Raw genomic sequence first — 13,032 nt, forward strand, 5'->3', positions numbered from 1 at the left:
ATATATATATTGATATTCACCTGAGGCATTAATGTGTACAACATGCATAATTTTAGTTAACTGTGTCAAAGAGATATGAAATCTAGTTATTCTCTAACTGCAAGTACATAAAAATCCTCTGGTGTCTATTCTTCTGAACTTTTGGTGTTCTATGCCTTTTTATTTGAGCTATAATAATCAATTATTGAGATACTTCGTAGCACATTTACTTTATATCTTCTATTTATGTATACTAAATGCTCACATATTTATTGACAATTTGGATATTTTGCTATGTAAAGCCTTTCTCCTTTACTTCCAATAATTTTTAGTGATTTGTATATTTTGAACAAGAAAAAATATATTTGTATTTTAATATTTTTGATTCTATACAAATATAAATACACAGATATTTCAAGACTAATGTTCTTAGCATTGAGTCTTAATTTTAATATAATAACTTTAGTGAGCTATAATTTATGTACCATACAATTCACTTAAGGTATATAATTCAGGAGTTTTTAATATTTTTGAAAGTTTCACAATAATCACCACAATTTGAAAACATTTCTACCACTAAAAATCTGTATACATATATATATCAGCACTATACCCACTGACAAATATTTCTCACTTTCTGTTTCATCAATTACTAATGTAATCATCAATCTGCTTCCTTGGCATCTCCAATACTAGACTTTTCATGAAAATGGAACCACACCATGCACTGCCCTTTTTGAAAGGCTTCTTTCACATAACATAATATTTTCAAGATCTATCCATGTTTTAGTAGTAGCATTTCTCTTTCCTAACAAGTAATATTCAATATTGTGGATATATGATATTTTGTTCTTCCATACATCTGTTGATGGACATTGAGTTGTTTCCACTTCAGAGATTTTATGAGTAATGCTGCTCCAAATACAAAAGATTTTATGGATACAGTTTAATAGGCCTTGTGTAAGCACCTAGAACTGGAAATACTGTGTCATATGGTAATTCTGTTTTTAACATTTTCAGGACTAGCCAAACAATTTTCCAGACTGTCTATGTCATTTGACATTCCCACCAGTGATATGGGTAGGACCATTTTTTGATTCTTCTCATCATAATTTGTATTTCTATGTTTTTTAAAAATTATAGTTAGCAAGTGTGAAATAGTTTTGATTTGAATTTTCCCAACGACTTTTGATGTTTAGCAATATTCTCTGTGCACAATGGTCATTTTAACTATAGCAGAAACAAAATTGCTCATTTTGGTCTGAGAGTTCTCATTTACCTGTAATATAGATAAAATAAGTGTGTATTCAAAGGAAAGGCAAGAACTTGCACAAAAATGTAAAATTTTGTCTTTCAACTTATTGAGATTTGTTAGTTATTTGAATGAATCAAACACAAGTGTATGTCTTACAATTTCATTTGACATTTTATAATTAAATAAACCATGTTTAAAAGTGAAGTTGAAATACGAGCCACAGTGCAGCCATAGCTTCTTCTAATTATTTTCAAAATATTTTATTCTAATTATTTTATATACTGAGAATCACAAACCAATATTGAGTATGATTGTGTTTATATAATGATTCAACTAGACTAATGCTTATGAATGCATTATTTCATTTTTCCTCCTGTTTCTACTATTTAAATTAAATAGCTAGACACTTCCTACTTTTCATTTTACCCATTTCCATCCTAAGGTACCCATTAATCTTTGCTTTTGTGGATTTCACTATACTGGACATTTCATAAAAATGGCATGAATCCACCATATTAACTCCAGTGTTTCTTTGTCATAACTCAGTGTTCTTTGCAAATATGAACTATTGATCCAACACATTATTTTACACTCATTGACTTTATTTAATTTGACAATAAAATTTAGTGTTTTAGACCATCATGTGAAGTGCTAGACACTAAGATAAACCAGTTTCAAGAATGTTATTGTTTTCAAAGTGACCATCAAATGTAGCAATTATTTATAATGTGCTTTTATAGATAATGTTCTGACTACAGGAAGCTTAATGTTGAAGATTATGGTTGAAAGATCATCTAAACCAAATAGGTGTGTCTCCTGATGATTCCATTTAAGCTTATGTCAAAAAATGACTTTATGGTCACTTTTTCCTACCTGCCCAAATGACATGCATGTCAGTAGGTACATGCGCACTAGCACACACACACACACACACACACACACACACACACACACACTGTTTTTCTCAATGCTACCACGTTGAAACTACCTATCTCTTTTAATTGCCTCAGTGTCGATTGTGAAATAGTTGTTTTTTGGCAAATTTATGCATCAGTCACTTAGGACAGTGGAGAGAATCTTGGTAGTTTAGGTATTTGAACACAAAATGAAACAATACAGCTCTTACTCAATTGATATGACGACAGCATTAAGTCTCTCTGCTGTCCATCTTGAGAGCAGGTCATAATTACGTAAAGCTTAAATAAAAGAATAAAAGCTAGATGTTAGTGAGAGTGCACAAAAGAAAGGAAGGATTTTTTCTTAACAAAAATCAACCGAGCTTATTTTACTTTCCGCCCATTCCCTATTGTATACCAAAATGACAGGAGAAAAAAATTAATGCTGTACTAATCCGAAGAAAAACTTCATTTACAACTTAGTGGGACTTCTTGCTGAACCTAATTGCTCTTCTTCCCTTACACTTTTTGCTCTGCATATTTTGTCATTTGTCCTTCTTAACTATCAGCATTCTCCAGAAGACTGATTCCAGCTCCCATACTATAAGTGATATTGATTTGGTTGTTTTACATGATAGATATAAACAGATAAGAAGATAAGTCACTGACTTGATGCATGTGTGGATGGATACGAGGCCAAAGTGGTATAAACAGATTTTGGATAATGGAGACCAACCATCAGCATTTGTATGGAGCAAGACAAAAAATCATCTGAAAATCAGTTGGATAGAACAATGCTGCTTTGGAAAGCTGGAATTCTTTCATTTTCTGTCGTATCTATCCTACTGACATCTGCTTTTTCACTCTTTTTTCTTATCTAGGAAGAAGACTATATCCATTTTTTTAAGCTTTTCCCCTCCATCCACATCTAATTATTTTACAAGTGCTCTAAATCTTTCTCCTTGTCTCCATTTCTTTGTGTTATTTATTCATTGCTTACTATCCATTAATCTGTTTACTATCCATTTTCTTAATTGTATTCACTTTATTTTTTGTTATTGAAGATTGACTCTAGTCTTTGTGCTGAGACATATCCAAGTCCTTTTAAAATTATTTTACTTTGAGACAGGGTGTCACTAAGTTGCTAAGTTGCCCGAGCTGAACTCAAAATTGCACTTCTTCCTCACTGCCCCAGGGAATTCTATTAACTTTTTATATCTCTTCCACAAAAAAACAAATAAACTACCCTTACTTAACTCTTTTTTTATCTATCATTTTCTTACTTATTCATTTTACAATGAATCTGTTTAAATTCAGAAATCGTTCCAATGATTTCTTCATCTCTTATTTTTGCTGGTTGGTATGTTTTTTTTTAAGTCAATATTCAGAGTTTATTCTCAGCCTCATGAAAATAAAAGCTTCAACATCCAAGATATTTCTTTCTTTCTACCACCTTGGTACCAAGGATCAAACTCAGGACCTTGTGCTTGCATGGCAGGAGCGGTGCCACTGAGTTAAATGCCCAGCCCCTCAAGATAAGTATTTCTGCTCTACTTACAGGACGTCTTCTCACCATTCAATACTTCTCATTAACCTCTCTGTGTGAGACTCTTACCTTTGGCTTCCTTTCCATTTTATGGCCTCTTTGATCGCTTGTTAATGCTTTGCTCATTGTTTATTTTTCCAAATAACATTTACTTCTGTGCCCCCCCCCGAATCTGCCTTCCCTTTCTCAGTCATCCTATCAGCAACAGGGCAATCATCTCATCCCCATCTGTCTTTTTTCCCCCTCCTCACTTTGTTCTCCTAATTTCTCAAATCATTTGCCACATTTCAATTCATTTCAGGCCTGTGACATTTCTTCTCCGGCCGATTTATGCTTGCCCTCTGGTGTTCGGATTTGTCAATTTAGGGCCATTCCAATTTCCTTCTTGGTTTATACTTCATCAATTAGAAGTAAACTGGTGAATAGTGAGTTATCTACAACTAGTATTAGTCAAGTCATACATCATAGTTATGACTGAGCCTAAAGTCTTTATTCCAAATTCCCACTTCTGGAGGTATTCCTCTTTGGACTATAATTCTATACACGTAGGGACTGGCACCCTTTACCCAATCTTGAATACTCTCACCTATTATTCTCTATGGGTTGTCCCCTTATGATACACTGGATTGTTCACTTATGTATTAATTGTTTAGATATTGTCTTCATTAGAATTTAAGGCCCAAGAAGAATTTTGTCAGTTCCAAATCCCCTCCAGTGGTCTTGGAAAAATTGTAGGCACACAGTAATTATGTAAATAAATTAACATGTCGCTGAGGTCTATACAACAAAATAGAAATGATAGAAACAGCACTCGTGCTTTCCTAAATTAATAATAGCAAGACTTGTGTTTTCTCAGCACTATCTGGCTTGATGAAGCAAGTCATAGTTGGGTGAGAAGTAACTCATGAGAAGTTCAAGAAACATTAAAATTTGCCAGAGATCAAAGCAAGAGAAGACAAAAACAACTGCAATGACCTTGCCGAAGAGCACTGGATACAGCTTTGGTAAAATATTCACAAACTACTTCAGTGAGAAAAATTTTTTAAAAATTTGCCTACCAGGACTTCCAGAACACCAGCCACCTCCATGGACAAAAAATACAGCCCTTCTGTGTGCATCCAGCTTCCTCTTTGGCACATATACACGGACAGGAACATTATCAAATTTTGTCTCAGTCACAGTGACATTTTCATCTGAATTTGGTGGGACTTCTTCAAAGGTCGCAGTTAGCACAAGTAAATCAGCAAAATGGTAAAGTCCCAGAAACTCTATAAATGTGGTCTAAAAACAAAATTAACAAACAGCCCTAGAATTCAAATTCTAAATTCAAGGAAATTTATGAAGGTATGAATACTTAATTTTTAGTTACATCAAAAGAAAGAACAAACTCATACATGAAATCCCTTTATCATTTTAGAAGAAGAAATGCAATAAGTATGCCTACAGTGATTGTTAAAAGGGAGGAAACGAAATTATTTAGTTCTATTCCACAAAATGTTACAGGATCAATACTAAGCTCTGGAGTTGCATATATGAACAAGGTAAATGTATTTCTTGAGAACCTCAGAGTTAAGAATGAAAGGCAAGTAAATATACTGTTATAAAATAATGTAAATGTTGTGATAGAATGTTGAATCAAGTATTTTGACCCAGGTCATTGCAATTAGAACCCCAAAGAAAAGACCTTTCAGAAGAATTTAATCAAATAAAAAAAGAAAAAGAAAAACCATTCCAGGCAGATAAAATAGTATATCCTGCACATAAGGGTGCTCTTGATTTTGTTTTTGTTTGTTTTTTCTTTTGCTTGGTTTTGGTTTTGGTTTTTTGAGACAGGGTCTCACTATGTAGTTGAGACTGCCCTGGAACTCACTGTGCAGCCCAGGCTGGTCTCAAACTCACAGCGATCCTCCTGCCTCAGCCTCCTGAGTGATGGGATTACAGCTGTGAGCCACCACGCCCAGCTAGGGTACTCTTGTTGATGCAAGGAGGAATAGTTTTAGATTTCATGTAGCACAGAAGGGGACTGGGAGATGCAAAAAAATGGAGAATCAGGATGGGAATGGGAAGTAAAATGGATTAAGAAATAATATGTATATGTACCAATTCCCCAAATTGAATACAATGATTATATTTAGTGAACACACATCAATTAAAATATTATAAAAATAAAATAATTATGAAATAATGCTGATGCATATAAAGAGACACAATTGAGGATAAAGAAATGGATGGAGAAAAAGGAAGAACAGCCTGCTTGTCTGTAGCCTATGCTTCTGCTTTAGAGCAATATAGTGATCCGAACACTTTATGAGAATTAGCCTCAGTGATATTACCCTATTAACCTGTGAAAAAGATAATATTATCACATCAGTTTGAAAGAGGAAGAAAATAAGCCCAGGGAAATTAAATACTGTAATTAGTTCAAACATACACAGCTAGGAAATGATATTTTAAGTCCATTGATTCTGCAGTTGAATTATTAATTTATAGCATAATTGCCTAGCACAGAAATGCTTTATTTATAGCACAAATGTAAGTCTTCAAAGTCTTATAAATGTAAGCACAAATCATAAATCTTCAATAAAATATGTCAGTAGACATTCCATGATTGACAGAAGGGGCTATTCTCCGTGAAGTCCCAGAAGAATCAAGAAAATTGCAGCAAACAAAAAGAATGTTTGCAGGAGTGAAGAACAATATTAATCTACATTTTAACATTATATCACTTGCAAACATTGAAAATATATTCATAAATCATCAATAGCAGTGGAAAAAACAAAGCTAAAAAGACTACAACAGAGAAGAAAAGTTCAAAAAACAGGTACATGATTGATTAAATGAAAAATAATATTAAATAAAATGAGTAAGATTCAAAGAACAAAAAATGAAAGAACTCTTCCCAATTATTGAGAAAGTTGGGCCAGGGATTTAGATCAGTGGTGCTGCTTCTTACCTTGAGAAAACAAGATTCCGAGTTTGATCCCAGGTACACCCCCCCCCACAAAAAAAATAAATAAATAAAAAGCACAAAATTAAGCAAGTATGAAAAAAACAACACTACTTCTTAACTCTCTGACAGTTCAATATTACACACAGAATTAAATTAAAACTTACTACCATGGAGGCAAAGCACTGTATTCTATGACATTTTACTCCTCTAAATTAAATTGCAGCACTATCCTGTCAATTGCAAATGTTTAATACAATTTCTTCAACTTGTCCATATTTTGTAGTTAAGAATTATGTGCTTGTTGCTGTGTTACTGAAAAAATGTTTCATCAGTCCTTAGAGTGGTTGGTTTTATTATGCACTGATCTCAAAGCATAAACTTTCTATTCATAATGAGTTTTGCTAATTATAAATACAGTAGCCCTGCCCTCATTACTTGCTCACATTACTCAGTTTCCCTGTCTCATCTCCCTTAAGGCAATTTTTATAATCTGAAACAATTCATTCATTTGATTTTAATTTAATATTTTTCCACACGCTAAAATATCAATTTTGTGAAGACAGATTCTGTTTGCCTAATAGGATCTGGCACAGATTTGAAGAACTGAAAGAATGAAAAATAAGAGGAATTATAGCAACCACCTTGTTTCAATTCTGAAAACAGAACTATAAAAATAAAGTGAATGAAATAGTGAAACAAATAATAGCAAAATAGACCCTAGGTGCCAGAGAGGCGGCCTTTGTTTGTTTGCCTACATAAGAGAACAAACAAAACAGTCAGTTTCCACAACACAGAAGGATCTGCCCTTCTGTTTTGTCTATTGATTTTTCTTACCTTAAACCAGGGCAGATGCCAACCATTCTGACGGTGCAGTTTTTCCTTGAAATATTATATAGATGTCATTTTCTGCATGTTGAATCCCAAAAGAGATTCCATAAAAGTTATATCTATCTAATGCCTTACTGCATAACCCAAAAATCTCTGGCTTAGGTGGGAAACTAAATGCTAACGAATCAAGCCACAAGGTAGAAATTTCAATGCACAACGACCATCATAACATTAATATTATCTAAACACAGTAATATTTCAGTACAATCTACTCAAATAACCTCTAGCTTATGTTATTTCATATTTATAAACATGTTTTCAACATATGACATAGCAAGCAAGCAAATAAGTCATGTTTCTAAACTTTAAGTGGTCAAAAGGCATACTACTTCTTTTAAGAAGATACGTAAAACAAACAAAAAACACAAGTATCCTGGAACATTTCTTCAGAATCTATGACTGCATAAGAACACCTGAATCATAAATTTCAGACTCACCAAATGTACAAAAGTTTTCAGTTGTACATTGATCAACATTAGTTTCCAGGGCTCCTCAAAAATATCTGGTGGAGAAGTGTAAATGTAACATGCTACAAGGACCCCCAAAACCAGGAAGTAGAGTGACTTTCTTCCCATGCTGTAATTTCTAGCCTTCTGTCTTCAGAAGCGCAGAAAGTAATCTTCCTAGGCTTGCCTAAGCTTCCGTAGTCAGTGGGCTGCAACCCCGCCTCTTTGCTTTCTGTTTAAAGTTTAGAATTGCTCACTTCCTTTTCAGATTGGCAGAGCAAGGTTAAAATTTAACTGCTTATCCACAAAGGATCACACAGATTATGAAGTCAAAGTTCAGTGTATAATAGAAACTTGGACACGTTCTTTGAATGGTCACACCCTTTTATGGTTGTTTCTCCCTAAGCAAACTCATATTACACAATAATCAAGGAAGTAGTTCTTTAATTCTAACAAATTTATCCATAGCAATCATGTCAGAGGCAGAAACTTCTTTGTGAAACGGTGCAACATGGAGAATAGAGAAACAAACAAAACATATTTTTACAGTGTTTTCAGAGCATAGAAAACAAAAACTGCTATCTCTTCCCATAAAAAATTACAGAATCCTGCAGGAAATAGACAGCTTAGCAGTTAGTCATGATAAATATTCGTGGAGGAATTACAAAAAAAGTGATAGTAATAAAGAAAATGGTAGTAGCAAATATTTATTGTCTATTCTTAGAGGCAGGTCTTATGCCAAGTGATTTTTTTGATGAATCTAAATAAGTCAAAAGAATATCTATCATGTCATTACTACTGTTCTTCTATAAATGAATAAAATGAACTTTAACAGGTTAGGAAACTTGGGAGTGGTCGTATAATTTTATGTGTTAGACCCAGAAAATTTTAGGTAGCATTTATAGATTAAAAAAAAAAACCACAACTTTATTCCTCCAAAAAGGGGGCATGTGCCCATGTATGTGTGAGTGTGTGTTCTAGAATAGAAATATGAAGAAGAAATACTGTATTATGTTCTTACACTGCAAAGACCAGTGATGTCTTCAATTCCTATCATATTTTTACTAAATTATGACATGTTTCCTGCTTGAGTCCTATAATTATTTGATCAAGAGGTCTTGGTTTTCTTTAGAGGGAAAGGGGAGGGAGTTAGGAACTGCTTATAATGCTAGGGCTATATAGTGTGCAAAGAAATCAATAATAGATTTTTATCTATCACTGGATATAATTAATAACAGTGAGTTAAGACAATCATTGTAATGCTTACCTTCGTGTGGGTATATTAGCTTTCCTGTTTCTGGGACAAATTACCTCACATCCACAACTGATCCACTCAATCCAAGGCAAGAGCATCATGGCTGAAGGGCAGGGTGATAAAGCTGCTAGTTCATGGCTACTGGCTAGGGGAAGCACTGCTAGAGAAAAAAGAGCCAAAGACCATTTATAGTACCTAAAGTCACACCTCCATAACCCATCCAGAAGTGTGCTTTATTGATTTTCTATGTGGTTCCCAAGCCAATCAAGTTGTCACCATTAAGACTAACTACCGCTTTCCCCCTTCCTTGTCAACTTGACACTCAAACTCCTCTCTTTAAACAGTACTTAGTCTCCAAATAAACACAAGGTAAATTTTCCACTCAACATGATACAACTGGAACACAATAATCTCTTCTTCCCCAAAGTCTTAACAGTCCCAAGCATTGCAAAAATGTGAGTCAAAAGTTTCATTTGACTCTCAAGGGAAAACTCTTAGCTATAAATGTGGCTTTTTTTTTTTCAGCTTTAATTGAGTTTATTGGTACATTTTAGGGGTACAGTACAGTTACATTCATTGTTGGGATCTTGTACCTCTACATGACAGGTCTAGACATGTGGCTATGTAGGGAGAAAAAGGCAGCGTTTTTCCTTGCTCATTCCAAGGTTTATGGTTAACATTTTAACATTCACATAACAAAAAAATAAGATTAACAAGAGATAAGCATGAAAACCTTATTTACCCAAAGTTTTATGTAATATGGGAGCTATAAGAAATGCTGACTCAAATACCAAGGAAAAATTGTATGTTTTATACTAAGTTGACTGAAAAAGTAGATATGAGTATCTTCAGTTGCACTGTCATGGCCACCGTGATGTCCAAAATCAGCGCAAAAGGTTTATTTACCTTTCATGTGTCACGCGCCATTGTTTCCAGGCTCTTCATGCCCTGCATGAATCCCGGATGTGAGTCCGCTGGTGACGGCGGTTCGCGCCTGCGCAGAGGAGGCGCTTGGCTCGTCAGAATGACGCAGGCCGGCATTGACCAATAGAAATGGGCCACGTCACCCGAGAGGCTATAAAAGGCAGGCTCGCATCCGGCTCGGGGTCTTTCCGCCATCTTGAAGAATGCAGAAGAACCTCCAATAAAGCGTGCTTCAGAAGAATCCTGAGTGTTGCGTGCTCCTTGCTGGCGAGGTGCGCGTGACAAGTGGTGCCGAAACCTGGGAAGCGACGACCATCATCGCCGGCATCAGCGGAGACCCCTGACTTCAGGAGGATTCAGAACTGAGCAGCAGGAGGGGAGGATCCACCAACTTTCCGAGAGGTACGCTGTCTGGTGTGGGCGGGTGTTTTAATTTGTTTACTCCAACAGGTTTAAGCCCACTTTCGTAGACAAGGGAGAAATGGGCAATTCAACTTCACAATCACTGGTCTATGCTTTACAAAGCCTTTTGAAGGAAAGGGAGTTAAAAATATCGGAGAAAATTTTAAGAAGGTTTCTAAAGGAAGTGGATCGAGCGGCGCCCTGGTTCAGCGGTACCGGGTCACTCACGATCCCATCCTGGGAAAAATTAGGAAAAGACCTCCAGCGAGAGAAAGATAAGAATACCTTAAGATCGGGGGTTTTACCAGTGTGGAAGATGATTAGAGCCTGTTTGGAGGATAAGCGCTGCAATGATAAGGTGCGGGAGGGACAAAAATTGTTCAGGGAGCATCAAGACAGTGTATCAGAAACGGAGAGGGAAGAAAGAAGTAAGTCTAGACAAAAACGGAGAACAACGGGAGCTCAAGAAGAAGGGAGCCAAATTTCCGGCCCTATTGAGGCCTCAACGGGCCTCTACCCTGCCCTAGATGAACTAAAAAGATTAACATTAGCAGAAAAGGAAAGTAATTCGGAGGGCTCCTCGGAGGACTCCGAGACCGCGTCGGAGTCCTCAGGGGAGCCGCCCGAAAAAGAGGAAGTAGTAAGATAATTCAATTGGCCAAAACCATCTGAGTGCACTCGTTAAAATTGTCTTATATGTTTGTCTGTCTTAAGTGTTATATGTTTGTCTGTCTTAAATGTTCAAAGATGTTTGTATGTTCTTGATCAGAATGACGTCAAATGCAAGTAGATTGTTGATTTCTACAACCTGGCTTTATAGGATCAAATAAAAAATTTAAAAGATATTTAAATACAACCTTCAAGTTTGGATATGCTCCTGTTGGTGAATAAAGAAGCAGCTGCTCAGAAAGTTTATTCTGATCTTTGTTCACTAATGGGAGCCACCAAAATAATTTTTTATAGCCTTATAAAAAGATACATCTTGTTAAATATGTTGTTGGGAATATTGTTGGTTATCAAAGGTCTGAATTATAAATATGTTTCTGATGGTTATTTTCTGTTAAAAAAAAAAGGGGGGGGAAGATCCTGTTGATACAAAGCCACATTACAGGATATAAGAATTCATTATAATTATTATTGCTATTTTTCTGGTATACAAAATGTATTTATATTGTTTGACCATGCAGGTTTTCCAGCATATTGTTTATGACAATAACCCTTTGGTCCAGGTATTCTCTCTTCTCTTCTGCTCCACCTACTTATGGTTAGTTCTTTTCACCACCAACAACAGGACCATCAACATCACCACAACACTTCAATGGTCTGCGCAACATCACCTTCGCACCCACTCCAGTTTGCGTGTGGCCACCATTTCTTTGGCTTGTGGCTAATGTGACTCTCTCACAGACTATGGAACTGAATTGTGCCAATGATACTTGTTGGTACGCATCCTGCTGGGACGCTACCAAATTTCCTCATGCTGTGGTCGTTCGAATGCCTCGATTCATTCCTGTGCCAACGGAAGTGACGAATCCCTTGAGTATTGTAAGATCTAAGAGAGACTTTGGGATTACGGCAGCAATAGTATCGGCGATAACTATTGCAGCCGCTGGTGCGACCGCAGCCGCCGTCTCTCTTTCCACGTCAGTACAAACCGCAACCGCTTTGAATAATTTGTCAGCCAATGTAGCCTCTGCGCTCGATATGCAAACCTCTGTTAATGCCCATTTGAAGGGAGGGTTAATGATTGTTAATCAAAGGGTTGATTTAGTGCAAGAGCAACTTGATGTGTTATGGCAATTGGCCCAAATAGGATGTATGTGGAGGATGCCAGGACTCTGTGTTACACCTGTACAATATCATAATATGTCAAAAGCTGCGAATCTATCTAGGGAACTCTCTATGTATTTGACATCAAATTGGACGGGACGTTTTGATCACTTGGTTAGACAATTGAGAGTAGCCATTGCTCATGTTAATTCTACCCGAGTAGACATTGTTTTTGCACAAGGTATATCTGATTGGATTGCAAGTGCTGTATCTATTCTGAAGGAGTGGGCTGGAATGGGATCAATGATTGCTTTGTTGGCTTTGGCAGTGTTTTTGGGATTTTGGTGGTTATGTAAGCTGAGACGACAGAGACAAAATGATAATATCATGTTGATGCAAGCTTTTGCTGCCCTTGAAGCCGGATACTCGCCTGCTGTTTGGTTGGCCAATTTACAATAGCTTGAACGTTGGTCATTATCTGCCTATGCCTTGCTCATTCGGGAGCCATAAATATCTGCATCTCTCTACCTCCTTGGACATGGCCTCTGCACTCTGTGGATTAGTCCATTGCACCAGAATCAGGCATGTCTTTTTACAATCTTGTTGATCAGCCTTTGCACCGCTCAGAGGTTCTCCTCATTGCACGAGCTAAGGTGATCCAACAGTTGCTCACATGGAATACCTGCTTCGACCACCTTCCGGCCGGGGTGGTTGACAGGCT

The 13,032-nt window shown here is 36.3% G+C and overlaps 1 protein-coding gene across 2 annotated transcripts in view; it reads right to left on the bottom strand.

The window, feature by feature from the left end:
* LOC104863060 (arylacetamide deacetylase) overlaps positions 1 to 8,205 on the bottom strand; it is an 11,452-nt gene extending 3,247 nt beyond the window's left edge. Inside the window, exons 1-3 of one of the 2 annotated variants that reach the window (XM_010625323.3) lie at positions 7,952 to 8,205; positions 4,735 to 4,804; positions 2,361 to 2,430 (exon numbers count right to left, since the gene is read on the bottom strand). In XM_010625323.3, the coding sequence (XP_010623625.1) occupies positions 2,361 to 2,430; positions 4,735 to 4,804; positions 7,952 to 8,089 (278 nt within the window). In that variant the 5' untranslated portion in view covers positions 8,090 to 8,205. Of the gene's footprint in view, positions 1 to 2,360; positions 2,431 to 4,734; positions 4,958 to 7,951 lie in introns of both variants that reach the window. The other variant, XM_010625322.3, reaches the window with a different exon arrangement.
* Positions 8,206 to 13,032: the final 4,827 nt, after the last annotated feature.

Source organism: Fukomys damarensis, unplaced genomic scaffold (genome assembly GCF_012274545.1).
Source record: "Fukomys damarensis isolate Sample0158 unplaced genomic scaffold, DMR_v1.0_HiC HiC_scaffold_37, whole genome shotgun sequence".
NCBI lineage: Eukaryota > Metazoa > Chordata > Mammalia > Rodentia > Bathyergidae > Fukomys > Fukomys damarensis.